The sequence below is a fragment of the Propithecus coquereli genome, unplaced genomic scaffold, assembly GCF_000956105.1.
Source record: "Propithecus coquereli isolate 6110/MARCELLA unplaced genomic scaffold, Pcoq_1.0 Scaffold99, whole genome shotgun sequence".
In the NCBI taxonomy this organism is placed as follows: Eukaryota; Metazoa; Chordata; class Mammalia; order Primates; family Indriidae; genus Propithecus; species Propithecus coquereli.
The window spans coordinates 591,895-614,161 of record NW_012156284.1 but is presented as its reverse complement, the minus strand read 5'-3'; the positions used below and the strand labels follow the sequence as shown (position 1 = coordinate 614,161).

General features: G+C 40.6%; 1 protein-coding gene across 3 annotated transcripts in view; it reads left to right on the top strand.

The window, feature by feature from the left end:
• The window catches only part of AFF2 (AF4/FMR2 family, member 2), a 491,308-nt gene that overhangs the window by 348,646 nt on the left and 120,395 nt on the right, over positions 1 to 22,267 (top strand). For all 3 annotated transcript variants that reach the window (XM_012665266.1, XM_012665264.1, XM_012665265.1), the window contains one exon: positions 20,715 to 20,811. In XM_012665266.1, coding sequence (XP_012520720.1) covers positions 20,715 to 20,811 — 97 coding nt within the window. The remainder of the gene's footprint in view (positions 1 to 20,714; positions 20,812 to 22,267) is intronic.

Genomic DNA, 22,267 nt, shown 5'->3' with positions numbered 1-22,267 from the left:
GAATATGGGGTAAGCAAGAAGCCTGGGTCTCCCATGGTTTTATCTCTGCCACTTTTCTCGGCCAGTGTGCCATAGTCCTATGAAAGCATATCTTTGTCAAAATAAGGTAAATATGAATGATTAAAGTAGGCAGGAATATTTGCAGCTGACTCTGACTAGGAAGAGCAAGATTCAGAACTTATGAGTTTAAAATCAAGCTCCATAGCAGGGACCAAAATGAGTTGCTGTCTGACATGTTTGGCCTTGATAAAAGGAGTTGGGGGTTTGAGTTCAATGCCTATGGACAGATGTTCCACAGACAAAAAATGAGGCTCTTAATTGGCACTAATTAGCACCCTTGTTGGCAGGGAGAGATTGACAAGGTTATTTCTATGGCACTGCCCCTGCCGAATCCCAGAGTTGTTCTTTCCAGGACAAGGGGAGAGCAATGTAGGTAAACTTATGCTCTTAGCCTTCAAGGATTATTTGTGCCCCCAAACAAAGAGAGTCTTCACATTTCTAAGCTGTCAACTCGGTAAGACTCTTTGCCTAGGATATACATTGGCTTTTATTTTTAATTAAATAAAGTGTAATTAGTAGGAAACAATCAATACGGTAGAATGACAGGCACTTTTATGTTGGTTTGCTTGTCCCTGCTTAAAGAAGCAGAAGCAAAAAGGAAAAAAAAAAGAAGCCGTATTAAGGATGAGAAAAACAATCTCAGCGCATTCTAGATGTTAACATTAGTAGAGAATGTAGAGGATGTTTTGTACTGGCACAAATCCCTGCAACCTACTGTGCAATACATCTTTTCAATGCTCTGTTTATAATCACCTCCATCTGTAAAATGGGGAAATACCACCATCCTCCTGAGGGGGCTAAAGTCTGCAAAGAACTTGGATGTCCTGCGGGGAAAAGGTGTCTTGTAATTATAAGGTATCTCTATAATAAGTGGTGTGATGAAGAAGGAGCCCGTGGCTGCATTCTAATAAATATTAAGCAAGGCTATGTGGAAATATGCTTTAAGTTTCTGCAAATGCTCCTCTTTCTATAATTACAAACTTGGGAATTATGCGATAGTAGTTATTTTTGCATTTATTCAATTTAGTGCTAATAAGGGGCTCAAAGAATAGATTAAAGTCATTTTTAGTAACATGACAGATTTTCTCATACTGCAGCATGATGGTGCACATTGCTAAAGAGCTAGAGAGCCTCTTAAATCTACAGTAAGCCCTTTTTTTCTTCCAGTAAGACCAAGAGATTAGATCTCCAAAACTAAATAGACCCAACGAATGCCTATCAACAAGACCTACAGGTGAGAGAAACCATATGTGAAGGTGGGACAGCTGGATGGCAGGTTCCTTAGAAGCAGAGCCTGACATAGGCATTCCTGTGAATGTGCTTTAAAGAAAGAGAGACCTGTAAGGAAGTTAAGAGAGCAAGATAGGGTAGGCAGGATGGTGGGCGTCCTGGAGTTGTCCCACTTTAAGGCAAGGGCACCAGCCTTTTGGCTGGTCATTGGCTGGTCACATCCCAATCTTTGAATCGGGGCTTCCTCTCCGAGAGCAAGGTGGTTTTCCTTCTGTCAAGGGCAGGTCTCTAGAGAAAGGCCCATTTGGAGAGCCCTGGAGAAGGACCCACACAGCTGGAGTATCAGTGCACCAGACTGGTGAAAGGGATGAGGGAAGGGTGGTGCCACCAGCTTGCACCACAGGAACTAAAGTTGGTAGAACCAGGTAGCTCTCTATCTAAGTGAGGCCTTTGGGTTCCTGAGCAACTTTCAGAAGAACAAGATATTTATTGAGCAGAATAAAGTTCATCCTGGAATAACAATTTTTCAAAAAAAAATATTGTTTGCCAATTAGCAACACAATGTACATAGATGAGGTAAGCAATTTATTTTTTTTAATGTGAGCAGTCCTACTTTAAGTAAAAGAAGACAACACAGATGTTAGTTTGGGTTCTTACTTATTCATATACTATAGAAACAAAATTGCCAGTTCTGCAAACAAGCCATTCCCATTCATACCTGTTCATACTTGTGTGTGCTTCATGTGCCATGCCTTCTACCTGCAGTATTTTGGAGTCCTTGTCTTCTAGTCATCTCTCAGAGTTGCAACAAACATAGATTCCCAGGTGAAGGCTTCCCAGAACACCTGCCTACACAGGAAGAAGTCACTTTAGAGACTATGTAAATACCCCAAGTTCCAAAGGCAAGGGGATTTTCCTGTGCTTTCCCAAGGCCATCTCTCATAGCTTCTTGAAGTCCCTACCCACACTCTAGAACCTAGAGCCTAGACTCCTCCCAGCTCACCCACACCCTATGCCCCTCAATACATTTCTCTTGTCATCCAGCATCTACTACGATTGGAGAAGTGCAGTCAGGCCCCAGTAGCCCTACCAGGTCCCTCCCACTTCCTCACCATAAATGCCTGGCTGCCCTTCCTCATCAGCATGCTCTGATGCTGACATCAGATCCCCTCCAAGTTCCATACACTGCCCTGATACATCACAACCATTGGCAGCCAACCCTCAACCGTTTCTTTTCTAGGACCTTAAAACATCCTCCTCCATATGCCCCAGGCCCTTGTCCCCTCAAGGCCACCCTACTCCACAGATTTCAGATATCCCAGCAATAATTTTCAGGGACTGGGGCTTCTGCCGCCCTCAAAGGACCATAATCAGGGGAATTACCTGGCCAGAGTTATGATTTAGAAAGATCACTCTGGCCCAGCGAAGGCTTGAAATAAGATAGGAATAGAGAAGAGAGGGCAGACTGGAGAAGGATGAGATGTCTGTGTTCCCATCAATGGATGCAGTGAATGACAGGATATGTGATATCCTGGGATATCCGAAATCTGCAGAGTAGGGTGTCCTTGAGGGGAGAAGGGCCAGGAGCATGTGTAGGAGGATGTTTTAAGGGCCTGGAAAAGAAACAGTTGAGGGTTGGCTGGCAATGGTTGTGATGTATCAGGGCAGTATATGGAACTTGGAGGGGATCTGATGTCAGCATCAGAGCATGCTGCTGAGGGAGAGGGCAGAAAATTTAAAATGACTCCAAGCTTGTTTGCTTGGAAATTTGGGTAGATGGTGACATTATAGAGATGTCTTAGTCCATTTGTGCTACTATAGCAAAATACCTGTGACTGGGTAGTTTATGAAGAAGACAAAAGTGCCAGCAAGTTTGGTTGTCTGGTGGGGGCCCGGTCTCTGCTTCTAAGATGGTACCTTGTTGCTGTATGCTCCAGAGGGGACAAATGCTGTGTCTTTATGTGGCAGAAGGGACAGAAGGGCAAAAAGGGCCTAGCTAGTTCCCTCCAGGCTTTATAAGGCACTAATTCCATCCATGAGGACAGTGCCCTCATGGCCTAATCACCTCCTTAAAGGTCCCACCTCTTAATACTATTGCATTGGGAATTAAGCTTCAGTGTAAATTCACAAACATTCAAACCACAGCAGAGAGATGCAAAAATGAAGTATGAGAATGAAGTACTGATCCATGCTACAACATGGATGAACCTTGAAAGCATGATGCTAAGTGAAAGAAGCCAGACACAAAAGGCTACGTGTTGTATGATTCCATTCATATGAGATGTCTAGTATAGGCAAATCTATATGGATAAAAAGAAGATTAGAGGTTGCCCAGGGTAGAGGGTGAAGGGGGTAGAGTGATTGGGGGAATGATAGTTAAAAGTTACAGGGTTTCTTTTTGGAGTGATGAAAATGATCTGGAACTAAATAATCATGATGGTTGTACAGCATTGTGAATGTACTGAAAAACACAAAATAGTCCACTTGGAAATTGTAAATTTTATGTTATATGTATTTTACCACAATAATAAGTAGATAGGTGAATAGATAGATAAAAATAAAACATAAAATGAATGAATGAAATATATACATACACACTTAAAACAAACCAGTAGGTGAGGCATAAGAATACGTGAGAGATCATGAGTTTAGCTTTGCCTTTCTTGGGCTTGAGGCATTTGTGGGACATTGTGGTAGAAATGGATTTAGGAGGCTGGAGCTCAGAAAAGTGTTCTAGGCTGAAGACATAGCTGTAGGAGTCAGGGCAGTGGATGATACCACCCAGAGAAAGTGGAAAAACAAGCGTCTCAAGGGGAAGAGCACTGTTTGCAGGGTGGGTGGGCAGCGGAGGAGGAAGCAGAGAAGATGGTTGTCAGGGAGCAGGCAGAGAAGTGGAACTCACAACAGTATCTGCATCTCCTTTCTCTCTCCACTCTGGTTGGGAGACGATAAACCCTGTTACTGGCCATTCTCCCAGTGTCAGTGATTATCTTGCTTTTCCTTTATGTCATCCTCTCTGGTATCTGATCCCTCATGCTGTGTGACTCACCTCTTCTTCTGAGGTCATCTATCCAGAATGTTCCAAAAGAGCGACACTTTAAGCTCTCTAGGGGACAAAAATCATGGTACAGGAAAGTTGAAGTTCTAAGACATCACACATTTAAAGAGTCTGAATCTGCCCCCAGATGTCATTATCAGAAGTAACTGGAAGCAAAACTTAACTTTCAAGTTGCCAAGAATAGGAGTGAAATAAGTGGGGCTTACCAAAGCAATATAATAATTAATAACCTCTCTTGCAAATAAAACAATCTGTCAAATAGGGTGAGGAGACACATGAGATTTTGGTTGAATTGTGGATTTGGCAATGCCATTTGAACTCAGGAGGCTTAGATAACCCAAGTTTCAGTTATTTTCTACCCTAGAAAATTGGTCTTTGGCAAAACTCTCTCTCTCTCCCCATATCACCTTAGACGCTGTTTTCTCTTAGCAGACATGTTGCTGTCCTGCCCCTAAATGTTTCTTTCTCCAGGTAATTAGATGGCAAGGCAACTATGTGAAAAGATAGCCATCAGGGAAAAGTACCATAAACTGGCAGGCTTAAAACACCAGAAATGTCTTGTCTCCCAGTTCTGGAGGCCGGAAGTCCAAGATGAAGGTGTCGGCAGAGTTGGTTCATTCTGAGGGCTGTGAGGAAAGGCTGCGTTCTGGACCTCTTACCTGGGTTTATAGATGGTTGTCTTCTCCCTGTGTCTCTTCACATAATCTTCCCTTTGTGTGTGTCTCTGTGTCCAAATATCCCCTTTCTCTAAGGAAACCAGTCATACTGGATTAGGGCCCACACTAATAACTTCAAACCCTATCTCCAAATAAGATCACATTCTGAAATATTGGGGGTTAGAACATCAACATATGAGGTTTTTTTGTGGGGGGAAGACACAACTCAACCCCTAACAAGCCCATTTGCTGTATTTGCTTCTTCTGAATGACAGCAATTCAAATGACCCTCTGATTGCAGTAGTGATCAGTTGCTCAGTTCTGTCTCATCCCAGACAGTGGGAATTTAGGGGTGCTTTCCCCCAAAACTACTCTTGAGCTTCCTTCCCTTCTTCTCCACTCTCTCAGAATGACATGGATGTAGGCAGCTGACTCAGGAGGCATCTGCGAGGAGTGATTTCCAGATAACATTGTTACTGCAATTACCAAGTTAAGAAAAGCCTACTCACCCACTACTTGGGCAATTGATAAAGTAACGAAAAAAACAAACAGATTTACATTTTCTTGTGCAGACAAAATGTTCATAGGAAGCAACCCACACATTCTTTGTTAGTAGCTCTACTCTGTGGATTTTCCCAGCGTCTTTAACCAAGCCTAGCTTCTGACAATCTTGTTTTCCTGTGGTACTTTATTCTCTGGCTTTGTGGTGGGACATTGTGCCAAGAGAACCCACAGGAGACCAAGAGACAGATCAGGATGTTATCCCACATTTTCTCTCCCCTAAATCACAGTTTTCTTTCAAGGGAAGGTGGCTATTGTGAAGCTGTCAAACTGAGGCAAGTTAAATGGGCTGAAGTGAAGGCTCCTATTAACAATAACACCTATCTCTGTCAGATTCCAGCTCTACAGACAGTTACAAAGCAATTTGGCACTGATAGGTGGGCGATTAAAAATAACAAAAGGCAAGAAGAATAAGAGGGGGACACCCCTATTCCTTCGTGGTTAAAAAACCAAGGGGACAACTGAATATTCCACACTTGGACCTAGCCTGCAGTTAGCGTGGCCTTCATAATCTCATGGAGAGCAGGCCCAGGGACAAGGCATCCTTCCTCCAAGCAGCTCTGGGTGTTTTCCTTGGCCAGATCTGGGAATGGAAGGTGGCGGTGGGGGAGGTAGCAGCAAGGTCTGTGTGGAGTTCAAGGCGGCCAAAGAGTTCTGAATGTTGATAATGATTAGAAACACAGTGTCACTGGTGATGGGAGTGTATGTGTGGGGAGACACTCTCTGCATGAAAAAGAGCAGTGTGGACATTTTTACAGTGTCATATCTAAGATTGTGAAGGTTAGATGTTAGACAACCAGAAGAGGATTAAAGGGAAATTATCTCTCAGCTGAAGGGAACCCCAACTTAAATTGGATTTGTGAGCTAACATTTGCATTAGCGTGGGAGCTGTATGCCAGTGCTGGGCCCTGATAGAAGCCTGGCTACCTAATCACACGTGTTAGGGTCTGGAAAATCTATTTACCAGTTGAGGACCAGGCCTGGTGTGGGCTCAGCAGGAGAAACTGCCGCAATCCAGGTGGCCTGCAGTGCAGACCAGCAAGAATGAACACCCTTTCCCTCTGTTGAAATAGATTCAGAGTCCCATTTTACCTGAGCTTGATGAATTCCTGTATAGTATGCTCTTCTCTGCAGCTTCTCCCGTAACCACTAAAATGTGAGCTTCCTTCCATCAGCCCTGATGTCCGATTAGAGCAATGCATCCAAGTTGGCAGTCCATATTAAACACGTGCCTGCCTATGGGTTTTATTGGGGGCGGGGGCGGGGACAGGCGATTTGTACTATTTAGAGGGGCCACCACACAGAGTTTTATCTTTATTAGCCTCGGGTTTGGAGATTCTAAATTCTGGAAGTCGGGGTAGAGGAGTCTTTGCATGCAGGATCTTGGCTTGGTCCCTGCCCCATCCAGACAGCTGTCTCTTTAATGTAATGCTTTGTCTCTCCTAGAAAAGACAAAGCCCTTTTCCCTTGGTGAGGCTTCTGTTGGCTGTATCAATTGAAGTTTTAATGTAGGAAGAACAGAAGAAGAAAGGGATTAGGTGGAAAAAATAGCTCTTTTTCTCTGTATTTTTCTCCATAGATATGAGTAGAAATGCATTGGAGACATTCTGCCACTTTCTGTCAAGCAGGCCAGTAAGCAGACTGGTTAGGGACATGGGCTTTGATATCAGGCAGCTGTGGGTTACCATCCCAGCCCCACCTTCCCCTCTTGGCCAACTGTGAGACTTTTTTTTTTTTTAAATAACAGTTTTATTGAGATGCAGGTACTGTGAAATTCGCCATCGTGAAGTGTACAATTCAGTAGTTTTTAGTATATTCACAATTGTACAACTGTCACCACTATCTAATTCCAGAACATTTTTATCATCCGAAAAGAATCTCCATAACATTGTCAGTCACTGCCCATACCCCATCATACTAGCTCCTGCAACCAGTCTCTTTCTGTCTCTATTGATTTGCCTATTTTAAACATTTCATATAAATGGAGTCATGTGATATGTGGCCTTTAGTGACTAGCTTATTACACTTCACATAATATTTTCAAGGTTCATTCATGTTGCAGTATGTGTCAGTGCTTTCTTCCTTTTTAGAACTGAATAATATTTCATTGCATGGATAGACCACATCATCGTTTATCCACTTATCAGTTCATTGTCATTTGTGTTGTTTCCACTTTGTGTCTATTCTCTGATGTCTGATGATGTTGAGTGGCTTTTTTATCTGCTTATTGGGCATTTGTCTTTTGCTCTTAGTCAGTTTGGGCTTCTATAACAAGAATACCATAGACTAGGTGGCTTAAACAACTAACATTTATTTCTCATATAAATGGATGTTGGGCAGTCCAAGATCAGGGTGCCAGTGGCTGGGTTCTGGTGAGGGCCCTCTTCTTGGTTTCCTCACGTGGTTGAGAGAGAGCAAGAGGAAACAAGCTTTTTGGAGTCTCTTCTTAGTGCCATAAAGGGCACTAATCCCATTATGAAGGCTCTACCCTCATGACCTAGTTAACCTCCAAAGGTTCCAACTCCTAACACCATCACATTGAGGATTAAGAGTTTCAATATATGAACAGGGGGAGGGTACAACCACTCAGTCCATAGTGGTATTTTCTTTGGGAAAATGTCTATTCTGATCCTTTGTCCATTCTTTAATTGGGTTACTTATCATTTTATTGTTGAGTTTCCAGGGTTCTTTATATATTCTGCATACTAGACTCTTATCAGATATATGATCTGCAAGTATTTTCTTCCATTCTGTTAGTTATCTTCTTAGCTTTATTAAGTCTGAGTTTCCTCTCTTGAAAACAGAGTAAATACAAGTACATCCTCCCAAATTCCTTGGGAAGAGTCAATGAAGTGAACCATTAGAGCACTTAGAGAAATGAATGTCTGGCATGCATTAAGCCGACCTCAGTAAGTCTTCATCATTATTAGCTAGTATTGGCTGACTTCAATTATTGTGAGACAGAGGCAAGGTGTAATCCCTCAAGTCACAATTATACATCCGACAGGTGTGATCTGAAAAGTGCTTTTATTTTACTAACATGTTATTCCTAGAATGATTCTATTTCAAAGATATTAGATGAAAAGTCTTGGCTGGTATTGGGATCTGCTGCTTTCCATATATCTATATTTATAGCTCTTTCTGTTTCTCTAGATAGCTAGTTACCCATCTTTCAAGAATGTGAGTTTATGAATAACAGGATAGAAATAGTCCAGTGCTGGGACAAGTATTCAGAATTGCTACCTTCTTACCTGAAGCCAAAATAGGAAAGAATAGATCTCCAGTTTCATATGATGTTCATCTACTATATGTAAAACCTACTCTGATGGCTCTCTGTTGTTGCTTAAACTGCTTTCTTCAACCAGAGACCTGATAATTTTTTCTGCAATGATTCTTTTCAATCTGCTTCTGAATGCATTGGCATAGAATAGGGCTCCAGTTTATTCTAATATCAGCAATAGTAGAAGTAGTAGCATTTATTAAGCACTCACAATTAGACTCTTTTCATATATTAATTTGCTTACTCTTTGCAACAACCCTGCAAAATAGTTAGCAGCAGTCTCATTTTTAGAGACCAAAAACATGGAGGCTCAGAGAAGTCAATTAGTTTGCCTAGATTTGCACAGCTAGTAAATGCAAGAGCCCCGACTGGACCCCTAGTCTATCCAGCTCCCAACTTTTTGCTCTTTCCTTAATATGCTGTCACTTTTGAGGAAATTGGATTTGCCAAAGCCCTTGATCATTAGACACCTAGGTTATTTCTGTATTTCAGAATTAGAAAGCCAATCCCTTGTAATCTGTTACTATATGGTAGTACAGAACAGTTTAGATTTTGCATGTCACTTTTCAAAGGTGTACCCTTCTCTATCTTGAGAATCCCTCTCTCTCAGAAATCACCTGGTTCAGCCCTTGTTTAGGAGTCAATGGCAGTGCTGAGATGATGGCCTTACATGTGCTCAGCAGAGTCACAGGGTTAAGAAACACCCGTGGTATGTTAGTGAGCCATAGAGAATTCATTTGCACTAAGTCGAAATTTGGAGAGAGATGACCAAAATGACTCACCATGGCTGGCTTTCCACATCAATGTGATTGTGCCATGTGCTATAATTTATAGTGTAAACAAGTTTTCTGCAAAAACTAAATATATCATGTAATTCATTTAACATGCATAGAAAGAGCTGTTAAATTATTTCAGTCCCATTACTCAAAATGTTCAGAAAATTCCTCTGTATTAGAGCCAGTGCAAGATTGGCTCTGCAGCCAAGTGCATCAACATAAATGTTGAATTCTCGGGGGAAACGCATGCCTCATAGTGTTACTTAGGGAAAATATATGCCCAGACTTCGTGGAGCCCCTTGTAAAACAATTATCATTTTTTTTAAACAATAGGATCAAATGTTCAATCAGATTACCCAGCATCTCTGCATTTATAAAGCTAGCAGATAGTTGTGAATGTCAATAAAATGATGATGTGTTTTTAAAGGATTAATAATTTATGAAACATGGAAATGGAAACTGAGGCTTTTCATGTCACTTTCTGATTTTGTCTTTACCTACATGGAAAGCATTCCTTTGGAAGCCATATGTGATGCCTCAAAACTGTTTAAATTGGAGTAATTATCAGAGCAAATGGTGTCATTGGATGATATTAGTGTGTTTGTGTTCCTTCTGTCTACCCAATGAATCAACATTAATACAGATTTTGAAAAACATTTCAAACACAGTCATATGTGATTTCATTTGTGTTTTAAAGTATCTGTTTAAAAATTGATCTAACCTTCTATACTTACTAAAACATACATTTAGATTGATAGTTTACTGTTACATATTCTTAATCTAGAAAGGCAATATCCTTCTCTACTTAGTTTTTAAAGGGTTTGGATCAGGAATGGTTATGAAATTTTATCAAGTATATTTTTGGCATCCATTTAGATGATCATATGGTTTTCATCATTTATTTGTTGATGATGTGACATGTTCTACGAATAGACTTCTCATATCAAACTGCTTTTGTACTCCTGGAATCTGGTAGATTAATATTTTATGATATATGGTTCAGTTGCATTTTACATAGATTTGAATTTTCCATATTTGAGAAAGTTGGTATACTAATGTTAACAAAAGTTCTCTTTATACCAAAAAAATTATCTTTTTCTGTTTTTGGCAAACAAAAGCTATTTGTGCCAAAGGTACAATTCTTTTCCTTCCTTCAATTTTTGCTTTAATACGAGAACACATTTCTCTAGTTTTCCTTGTTTCCAGATAAAATGGCATCTTAAGTGTTTAGGATAATTCAGGCTGAACTATCTTGAGCCAAATAATTACAACATATAATAAAGATTGGGTGATTTCTATGTGCTAGAAGGGGTTGAAGTGGGATATCTCATTTAATAGTTATAGCAATCCTGTAAGGTGGCACTATTGTGATTCTTATTTCACTGAGGCACATAGAAGTTCAAGGGATTTGATCCCAGGTGATGCAGCTAGTGAGAGTTTGAACTTGGGCCTATCTGTCCACAGAGCAGGGTCTATTTCTACTCTGAGCCCTTCACTGTGCTCAGTAGCCACATACAAGTCAATTAGCTTTGCAAAGTGGAAAGTTACTGGTCTCTGCAGACTGTGAATATTGGCTAGTTCTTGCAGATGTGTGCCCCAGGACCTGAAGGGATGTTGCATGATGAGCTATGGCTAGCTTAGCTCACATGCACCACCCCTAGCAGAGAAACAAGTCCATTAGTTATTGTTCTGCTTATGGTAATGACACTGCCAGCCTTTGTTAGAATTTAAATGCGGGCAGCATGTTTGACATGACACATTAGTAAATGAGAATATGTTCAGCAGGGCACCGGGATCTGAAAAGCAGATCCTGTAATGAGTAGTTATCAACTGACTAGGATGGCTGGTGGCGTAGGGGAATAGCTTTACCGCGGAGACTCCGCAGGTATCCAAATTGGCCACATGGCATAAGTTTGAACTGCAACTAATCTTGGCAGAACAACTAGTGATCCTCTCAGAACATGAGAGGATGAGAAGATCATGGGGTGTACTTCAAAGTTCTCTTCCACTTGCTTCCCTGTCTCTTCTGGGATACTGTCACAAAACAGTTTCCCATTGCCTCCCAGGTTCTCATGAGGTATGGACCTTTCTGACCCAACCATGGTAGCATAGAACTCCAACCTATAAGATTGCTTGCTAAGCTGAAGTCTAGAACAAGCTGCTCAGCCACAGAGTGTCCTGTAACTCGCTCTGCAGTCATCTGGTCCCTTTTATTTTGGTGTCCTCTTTTCCGGTGTGTGGGAAAAAGATGGGGGTAAGCTGGCACCTTTGGCAAGTCTTCCTTTCTTTTATTATGTAAGTACTAAACTATTCTCTGAATCTAAAAGTGGATCTCTGTATCTTTATTAGTCGAATTAGCCAGGCCCTGGCCTTGACTTTGTTCTGTCTTGTATATGTGTATCAAGTGATATGTATACTCACCTGCTGGAATGCTCAAAGCAGTCCCGAGCTACATGAGCCCAAGAAGGCCTATCCAGCTCTAGGATTTCATGGAGTTAAAACTATGAACAAGGGTTAGAAGACAATCTACCTCCTACTCTAAACAGGAGTCATTTTGGTGCAGCAGAAAGAGCTGAGCATACAAATCAGGTGGGATTTTTATAAACAACTGAGCAACGTTGCTGTCAACATTTTAGTTGGGCCTAAATTGTCAGGGTTGAATATTTTGCTTAAACAATCTGAAATAAAATGTGAATTCTTTATGCATCAGAATGAGGGAAATCCTACCTACTGTGTCAATTCAGGTAAACAGCCCTTCTTGACGTTTCTCTGGAAATAGGTTTGAGAAATAGTTTAAAACACTCCAAGCTAAAGAGCTCTGTTACCAGGAGCTGAGAATTTGCAGTGCCTCAGATATAACTAAGAATCGCTCCTTGCTTCCATTGAGCTTAATGTAAGGCACAATGGCTTTCAGCAGGCATGAGTTGTAGTGCACTTAATGACAACTTAATATTTCAGTTGTTTTGGAGAGTTTCTTTAGAAGGAGATTAATGGACCGGCTTCATAAAGGAGTTCTTTACTTAATCCTTTAACAATTAGGAGCTGATGTGGGGAGATGAGTAATGAAGTAAGCTCTGCGATTGTGAGGTACTTTGGAGGTAACCACAGGGGTTTCTTCTCTCTAATCAGCCATGGTTGCTCTAAGAAGCTAAAAGAAGGCTGAGAGGTGCAAGCCCACAAAGAAGGCTTCTTGGAAAGAAATCTGTCTTTCCTCATCACTTGAGAGTGGCGCTAACTGGGTCTGTCTCCAAGGAGAAAGGTTGAGTACTAGAGACACTCCTCTGCCCATTAGCAAAGGTTCTAGCACAGGTATCTGAGCCTCGTGAGAATGAAGAGATATTCAATTTAGAGAGGCAGCCTAGTGTGAGGGAATGCTTTGGTGTTTGGTGAAATTCCTGATAGAAATTCAGTGCCCTCAGAGTGGCTAAGATTGTCTTGGATGTCAGGATCATCAGTGTTCAAGTTCAGATGATTTTAACTCTGAAATGTCTCTAGAAGCTGGAGTCTTTTCTTCCCCCATCTTTATTGTCCCTGTCCATGCCCTGACCCAGGCCACCCTCCTTCTGTTACCTGGGCTACTACAATGCTAGTGTAACTGGTTTCCTTGCTGCCTCCTTCTTCTAGTCAGTCTCTATTCTTTGCTTTCAGCAATCTCACTCACAAATACCAGGCCCAGTGAATGGTCTGGAATGAATCACTTCACTTTGATGACTTTCCATATTGCCCAGTATGATTCAAAGGAAATTCTTTCAAGGTGACTTGTACAGTCCTACTGAATAGTGAAATGTCAGCTATCAGGATCCATGCTTGGGATTTTTTTTTTTAAGACAGACAATTCTCTTTTCCTCTTTGGAATTATCCCAACATTTTTTTTAAGGTCCAGGTTGATCCAATGGGTTATGGTCTTCTCTGGGGAAATCTACTCTTAGTTGTTTTCACACACATACTCCTGAAAAATGATACAATAGTGTTTTGGTGTGTGTAACATATTCCTGAAAGCCATCTGAATTTTATTAGGCACTCTTTCATTTGCATGACAACTTGAGTTTTCACACTGGGAGAAAATTATATAACCCAGAGAAATATACCAAGAAAATGAAAATCAAATCCAAAATAATGACTGTAGAGCAGAAAATTGGTATTGTGCTGAATTTATGTGATCAATTCTAAGGAATTCCAAGGTTGAGGAGGTGGCAGTTTGATTCAAGTCAATAGTCATATACATCAGGGTTCACACTATTAGCTTTGGCTTATGTATGCAATATGGATATAAATCCATATCACATATGCAATGCACCGAGAGAAAGGATAGGTACTCTTTTTTCCTACCATTGTTTTTTTATGAACTTAGCACTCTGACCAAACAGACTATTCATCACTAACTGAATCTCTGAGATATATATTATTTTTATTCCCATTTCACAGAGGAATAAACTGAGTTTCAGAGAGGCTAAGTAACTTAAGCTCAGGTTCTCTGATTAAATGCTATGCAATATCCATGGAGCCACAATTATCTCGATAAAATGAGGAGACTTTACTAGATGAGTTGTTTTCACACTATGTTCCTTGAATCCCTGGGGCTCTCCAATGCTTTAATCTACTTTTTATTTGGGGTTTCTTATAAGATTTCATTTGGTGGCACAGGAAAGGATATTTTGAGTTTAAGAGTTTAAAAACCATTGGCTTCAAGCAGGGATCAGCAAACTTTTTTCTCTAATTGCCCAGATAGTAAATATTTTAGGCTTTGGTCTCTGTTGCAACTACTCAACCTGGCCATTGTATGATATTTCAAAAACAGCCATAGATGATACATAATACATGGGAGTGGCTGTGTTCTAATGAAACTTTATTTATGGATAATGCAATCTGAGTTGCATATAACTCTCATGTGTCACAAAATATTATTTTGATTTTTTCAACCATTTTAAAATATAAAAACTGTTCTTCACTAGTGGGCACTATAGTAACAGGGGGAAGGCTGCTTTTGGCTGGGGGCTGCAGTTGGCCAATTCCTGAACTAGATGGTCTCTGAGGGAACTCCTGTTTCTCACTCTAAGGAACCCAGGTATGTAATGAGATGCCTATTTTCTGCAACCCCTCAAGGGCCATTAGCTACAGAAGATACTCCTTCCCTGGCCCACATGCCCATGGCAACGTGTACAATCCAATTTAGTTCATGACACTGGGTCAGATGGCCCCATCTGATAGATCTTGGAGATTTGTCCCTATAAAGTACAGTACTGATTTCAAACAGGTTGTCACTGCCACAGCCCTCAGACTGGGGTTTTCCAGGATTCCCAGTGAGGTAGTCATTGAATCAAAAACTTTTAAGTTAAAACCTTGGAAAAATGAAATGCAGCTCCTCCTGAGGGGGTGGGGGGGAAGGCCGAGCACCTTTGCCTCAGTGAAACAGAATTAATGCCCTGAAAAATATCACTGTCTGTTCCTTATCACCTGCCTTAATAACCAACAAAAAAAAAAAAAGAAAGAAAGAAAAATGACTCAATACTGCAGAGACTACAAAGCACTAGATAGGAAAATATATACTTCCCTGAGTAATTCTAAACTAGTCATGTTTCATTCCTTTCAGCTTACTTTATAAAGAGGAAGTGCCCTTTAAGGAGTCAAGAGAACTAAGTTACTATTGTAGAAGAAGGCCCACAGAAAGACTTTGCCTGCTGAGATGGAGCAAGTCCTCAGGCATCCCTCAGACTCTCTGGGCTGTGGTATTTTCCCCAAACTCAGCTGTGTTATTCACTTGGAAACAACAGAAACTTACTCTGATTGTTATCAGCTCTGGGTATTCAGGAAGACAATGATATTTTAGGCTAGTAACCAGAAGACTCCAAACTATTTGTGCCAGAAGATATGACTCTTCATTTTTGCTAGGAGCCTATAAAACCCAAGTGAAACAGCCTCCTCCCTCTCCTGCATGACAGAGGTAGCAGCACTGGTTCTGTCTCTAACACTATTGAAAGTACAGTCTCCAAGCGTGAACTATTATCGAGACCAAAACTCTGGCTACTGAGTGTAAGGTACAGGAAAGCACATGGCAACTCCTAACTGGCAGAATGTTCTCACAATTAAAGATAGTGAACAACAGAAGGATATTTTCTGCTACCCATCAGACAAAGGCTGTATGGCCGTATGTTGAGGATGTTATAGATATCTCCATTAAGTGATTAGTTGACATGGTGACACAGAGACACAGTGAAACAGATAGCATTTACAAGCACTTGCAACTATAAGAGCCAGGGTACATCTGAGAATTGGCCGCCAACATTGTTGCTAGCATCATAGACACCTGAAAGCTGGAAACCTAGCCAGTATCAAGTGATGCTGTCTGTCCAGAGGAGCACCATTTTGTAGTTCACCAAAAGGCACTATATAGACTTGCAAGCTCTGAGAACAACTCAGGGCCCTGATGGTTGTTTCTCTGCAAGGATTCTGGATCAACTAACAGTTGATCTATTAAGCTCAGTCTTATACACAAAACTTAGGGCCAGTTGTGTGTAGGAACTGCCTCCTGAAAATGGCAGGCTCAAAGGCAAGGTGCTCAAAGTGGGAACAACTTCCAGTGGGAGCCATCCTTGGTTCATTTCTCTGGATCTACAGGTAGCTCCATAGGTATAAGGATCAGGACATCAGGGCCACTCTTATTTTTAACTCTCAGTTGGAATTGTCTGAGTGTTTCCTCTTGCAACTGGCTTTAAAATCTCCATTGAGTCTCAAGCACTCCAGGAGGCTATCAGGAAACTCAAGACACTCTTGATGGGTTTAGGACATTTCTAGAAGAGTAAATCCAAGCCCTGAGATTTTCCAAACTCCTTAATGGTCTATGAACCTCTTCTCGTCTGGTCAAGGGCTTCCAGTCATGATTGGTGGTTTAATACCTGTGTCATTCTCTGGGTCACCACCAGAGCTTTTTTTTTTTATTGTTTCTGCTTCTATAACATCACTTATCAGACAATAATAATGAAAATAGCAATAATAACCAAGATGAAAATGATAGCCACCTATATTGACTTCTAGGCAATTTGTATAAATGTTTTTTTTTCTAACCTTCTAAATATCCTCCAGAGTGGGTATTATTATTGCTCATTTTAACATGTGAGAAAATTGAACTTCAAAGAGTTTTATTAACTGGATAAAGAAAGCAAACCCACTAGAAATTCCTGTATTTGAACTCAGGTCTGTTTGGCACTCAAGCCCTTGCTCTTAATCCAATGCTTCATAACCAAGGGCTTCATATCCATGGAAACTTCTATAATAATGTTTCAAGCACTCTGTTTGTTCCTCTTCAAAATCACCTAAGCATTCCAGTATGTAAATTGGCAAAGTTTATGGGGACTGGTCTTAGGATTTTATGCTTACAATTCACATGGGGCATGTCACATCATAGTGTCCTAGAATGTTCCAATGCAAAGAGCCCTTGGAGGCTACCAGGTTCAGCTTGAGGCCCAGACAATTAGGGACAGAGAAAATCTTCTTTTGGTTCACTCTATCTCATCTAGCCCAAATTTCATTATTAGAGTTTTTATAGGATCATCTCCTCAGGGCAAGGACTTGATTTTTTGAACACATTTTTAAGGACTATTCAACTTCTTAATACTATAGAAATTAAAGGTCATAGTAATAATAAAAAGAGAGCATTTTTGTACAAAGACAGACATTGTGAACTACTAGACCCTGAACAAACATCTGACATCACTAAGGAATCTAATTGATTCTATTTTCATTTAATTGGAAAGTTGAACAACAATTGCTGTTTTTGTTTTTCTTTTTCTTAAGATACACACAGGCATTCATTTATATGAGCATGCTTTTTTACACTTTGTGATATCCAATGTGTGATGAACTTGTCTATGGAATTATAACCTTATGAAAAGAGATTACCATTTTTCTGCTGAGACAACCTTAACTGCAGTGGGTGTGAATGGTGTTGCTATAATAATTAAATCCAAAATCTTTCATAATCCTGTGCTTTCCCTAGAGTAATGTTCAGCATTAGCCAAGAATGAAAACACAAACAAGTACATGTACATTCAATAATAAAGCTTAATAGGTCAGGGAAAAAGTGGAATGAAATGAATGCCTAACACCTCCAGAGATAACTAATGGTAGTGTGCCTTCCTAGCCTTCCTAGTTACTTCCTTGACTTGTGTTTACTGGGACTTGAATATATGCATCAAATTGTCCTTTATTAACAACCAAGTCCATATCAAGCTTGTTGCATGGTGAGGGGGGTGGTTAATGTCAAACACTATGTAGATTGGCTGCCTATTTTCAGAAGTGCACATTGGAGGGTATTTCATTTCTGTGTTAAAATCATATAGAGTTGATTGGAGAGTAAAATAACTGCTGAGTTCAGGCCTCCATGCTCTGGCTCTGGGTGTGCTAGTTCTACCCAAAGAGAGCAGCCTGAAGACCATGAGCCCATTGCTAGATCTGGCCTTGAGATACCCTTAGACATTTCCCAAGTCACCATGGCTTACCTTTAGATTGTTCAGCAAATTAAAAGAAGAGCAAAGGTACATGGAGACTTCTGCTTATGATTACTCATTATTGGTATTAATGATGTTCATTATTTCCAACTGATATGATTAATATCTTTCCAAACAATTGTACCCTGCATTAATTTTATGCTTTCATAAGGCACTTTTACATGCATTAGCTCCTGTTCTGCTCACCACCACCCTCCTGTGAGAAAGCCAAAGTATTATCCCACTGAACAGATGAGGGACACAAATGAGGCCCAGAGCTGATTAATGCCTTACCAAAGATCAGAATTTATGATTAGTCGGCAGTTGAATTCAAATATCTTGACTTCATGTTAACATGTTTTGTGAAGGTTTCTGTTGTTGCTGTTGGTTTTATTTAATATGCCATCCTTTATAAGTTATACTATCTAGGAAAACATTGTGTACCCTCAAGTTCTGGCTGAAGATGATCTGAGTTCCATGTTTGCTTCCATGATTTCTAGCTATATGGCCACGAACAAGTTCCTTAACCTCCCTAAGCTTCAGAGTCTCCATTTGGAAGGTGGGCCTAATAACAGGGCCCTCTTTCACAGGGTCATTGCAAGGACCAAATTCCATGCTTCTGGTCAAATACTTAGCACTTTCTCTGACACAGAGAATGGACCCTCTAACTGCAAGAATCATTTATTATTTATTTTGCCAAATTCTCAGATGTAAATTAATATGTAGATATTCCTACACGTTGGAAAATGAAGCCTTTTATAATAAGTATGAGTAGTTTTTAAATATTTGAGTTTTATAGCTTATAAGAATGTTACAGTCTTCATTTCCCACAATATGTTGTAAAGAATTATTTGTTCAGAGTCATAAGCCTGCAACTGCAAAAGAAATACCATGAAACATTTTTTTTCTCCTTCTCCCAGATCGTCAAAACAGCCATTAGTCTTTTGAAGGACAGTCATAAATCCTGCAAATTTAGTTTATCTGAAACCAACTCTAACAGTTGTCCTTCCCACCAATCATCCTTTATATCAGTCTTTGGTCTGCAGACCTCAGAGAACACATCCTGGTCCTATGTGGCTGAGCATGAAATTGAGGAAACTGTGCTTTCTTTGGAGAGTTATTGGATATCCACTCCCACCTGAATCTCTTTCTAACATTTGAACACAACCCCTAATGTAACGTTTTCCCCTATTTATCAAATTAGAAGCTGCCCTTTCCCTTTCAGCTTTCCTTCTTGAAAAATACACAGGTGGAAATCCAGTGATGGGAATTTCAGGATTGGCTCTAGCACTAAGTAGCTGTGTGACCATGTGCAAAGCAGTTCACCTCTCTGAACATTTCATTCCTTGTCTGGAGAATGAGGCCAGTGGGAAGATGCTGTGAAGAACAGGAAGATGAAAGAGCTTCCCCCTCCCCCCACCTGGGAATTGGGGACTAGCGAGGGACTCAGTGGGAAGCAGTGTTGTGATCCAGCCAGAGCTTGGGATTGGGCAGAGGCAAAAGATCTGCTTTCTGAGATGAAGGTTCTTTCTAGGAAGATTTTGTGGAGAAAGTGGGATCTGACTTGGGCTATGGAGGAAAAACAGGATTTCCAGAGTTGAAGAAGGGTATTCTCTCCTGGGAGCTGAGCCTAATGCTGAGCTAGGAGCCAGAAAGAGCAGCACATGCTTGGGAAATGGTAATTGATCCAGAGAGACTGAGACTGTCACCTCTTGAAGCCTTAGGATGGGGTCTAAAGTTGTACTTACTAAATAAAACATGAACACCAATTGGACTTTGAAGGCTGTTTCACTGGACTTTTAAGGTAATAAGCCATTCCTTCTACTGTAGTTCACACTTGGAGATAAACGAGATGGTACTGGTATTCATACCCTTGTAGAAACAAAAGGCTCTATGTGTTCCATAAATAATTTTGAAAGTGCTAGTTCATCACCAAAGTCCACACCAATCGTATTTTTCAGGTGCCTTGCCTTAGGAGAGAAAGATTTCTTATCCACATCATGGGCTTACATCTTTTGGATCAAATTTTACAGGAAGAGATCAGTCATATATCAAAAGGTTAATGACTAGTCATTTCTCACCCAGTTCTTTTGTGGCCACAGAGCTCCCCAGCAACAGAGGGCACTGAAAGGCAGTAGAAGTTCACTGGGCCTTTTGCCTCTGTCATCCAGAGAGCCCCAGCAGGCTTCGACAACAGCCTCTAGAGCTAGGGGCTGTTATCATGCCCCTGTTCTTTCATGGGAGGCTCAGAGCACCTTGTTCTGTGGAGATTCAATGCCACGTCCCACCTACATAGTGATTGATCAGTACATTTATTGCACTTTTAGTAGTAAAAATATATAGACTCCAGTCATCTCTGGAGATGCTGAAATAGTCTTTTTCTCCTCTTGATTTAGGGGAAGGTAGAGAGGGAAGATGTGTGCAGAGTATGACATAAATATGAGCTCAAATATCTAATTAGCTGAAAGAATCTTGGCTCCCTCTGCACCTTTGACAGAATTGCAGCTGTCAGATTGTAGCTCCAATATTTTATCCTCATTACAAGATATATTTGAGAACGATTTAGAAAAGGCTCCTTCTAACTTGAACACCACTCTGATTTCTTTTTAGGATGCTTGAGGATGACCTGAAGCTGAGCAGTGATGAGGATGACCTTGAGCCTGTGAAGACCTTAACCACTCAGTGCACTGCCACTGAGCTCTACCAGGTAGGAAGAGCTTAGGGCTTGGTTTGGGGCCGGAGGAGAGGGAGCAAGAGGAACTAGAATGGTTTTGACATCCACAAGCTTCCCCTGCTTCACTTCTGGGCTTTGGGGAGAAGGAAAGAAGCAAAGATGGGCATAGTGTTCTAAAACAGACTGAATTAGCTCATGCTTTCATTAAAGCTATAGTAAGGAAATGTTGGGCTCTTTAAAACTGCTTTCGCCTCCTCTCTCTACTTTTCATACACAAATACTGATCGATCGTCAGCAAGCAATACAGATTGGCTTGCCCTCTCTTGAACTACTCATTGTCTTGCACAAGGTGTAACTTTCCTTTGGTGACTCCAGTGTGAGGCCTAGAGCTTACACTCATTAATTTAGGTATAAATGTGACTCCTCCATTCATCTTTCCCAGATGTACTGCTTCAGAATGCAGCTGAGAATCAATACCCACCATCTTGCTGCTTACACGACCCTTCAGGCAAAAGGCATTTGAGAAAAAACTTGCTTCTGCCCTCGTCTCCTTCTATTCTGCATTATGAGTATTGACAGTACTTTACCACCAAATGAGATGGCAGGAATGTATGTTTTCAGCATTTCCAATGAGAGTGGACTTCACGATTTGAAAAGGCCAAGTATCATTTATGACTCATGAGCACGGCAATGTAGTGTGTGCTGTCCATGATGCTTGTGCATTTTCTCCGTGAGAGAGAACTATCTCGAATGTATGGTCCTTCTGGAGGTGCTTATAACCTCAGATAAGGAATACAGAAATATTGCCTTTTTTTAAGGCCGATACCTGACCAAGGGCTTCCTCCAGTGAAGTCTGATAAGGTATAAAAATGAAACAGACCATGTTTAAAGAATGCTCATAAAGGTATTTCAAGCTAGTGGACAAATATGTAATTCCATATTCACTAAATATTTCATGAGGAGGAGCCTGAAAAGAAAAGCTTATCTATAGTTGTGTACCACACTAGAATGTCTGCCATTCTGCTATACTTTTAAAATCAAATTCATCTTCAATGTTCTATGGTGAAAACTTTCCTCTCTTTTAATTTCTTTACTTTATTGTGCTTGCATTTTTGATAATATGTGAAAAGTTGCATCTTTGCAAATTTAGTGCTTTATCACGAACAAGAACAAGGTGAGTACAAACTATACCATGCTGGCCTAAGCCAATTTCACAATTGTTTCCCAGGGGCTTGCTGTACATTTAGTGAATACAAGCAACCCCCCTGCTACTTGAGTCACGGGCTTCATAGCAAAAGTAAAATGCACACTTAATTTCTGATGACTGCCATGTCTGCTGTCTGCATTTAATACAACAATGGTAACAGCATCATATTTGTAAGTAAAACAAAAGCCAATACCAAAAATCCTAGATCTTTGATTTTGACAGATGAAAAGTTACTTTTTAATGGAAATGTTTTTTTTTTTTTTATTTCAGCATATTATGGGG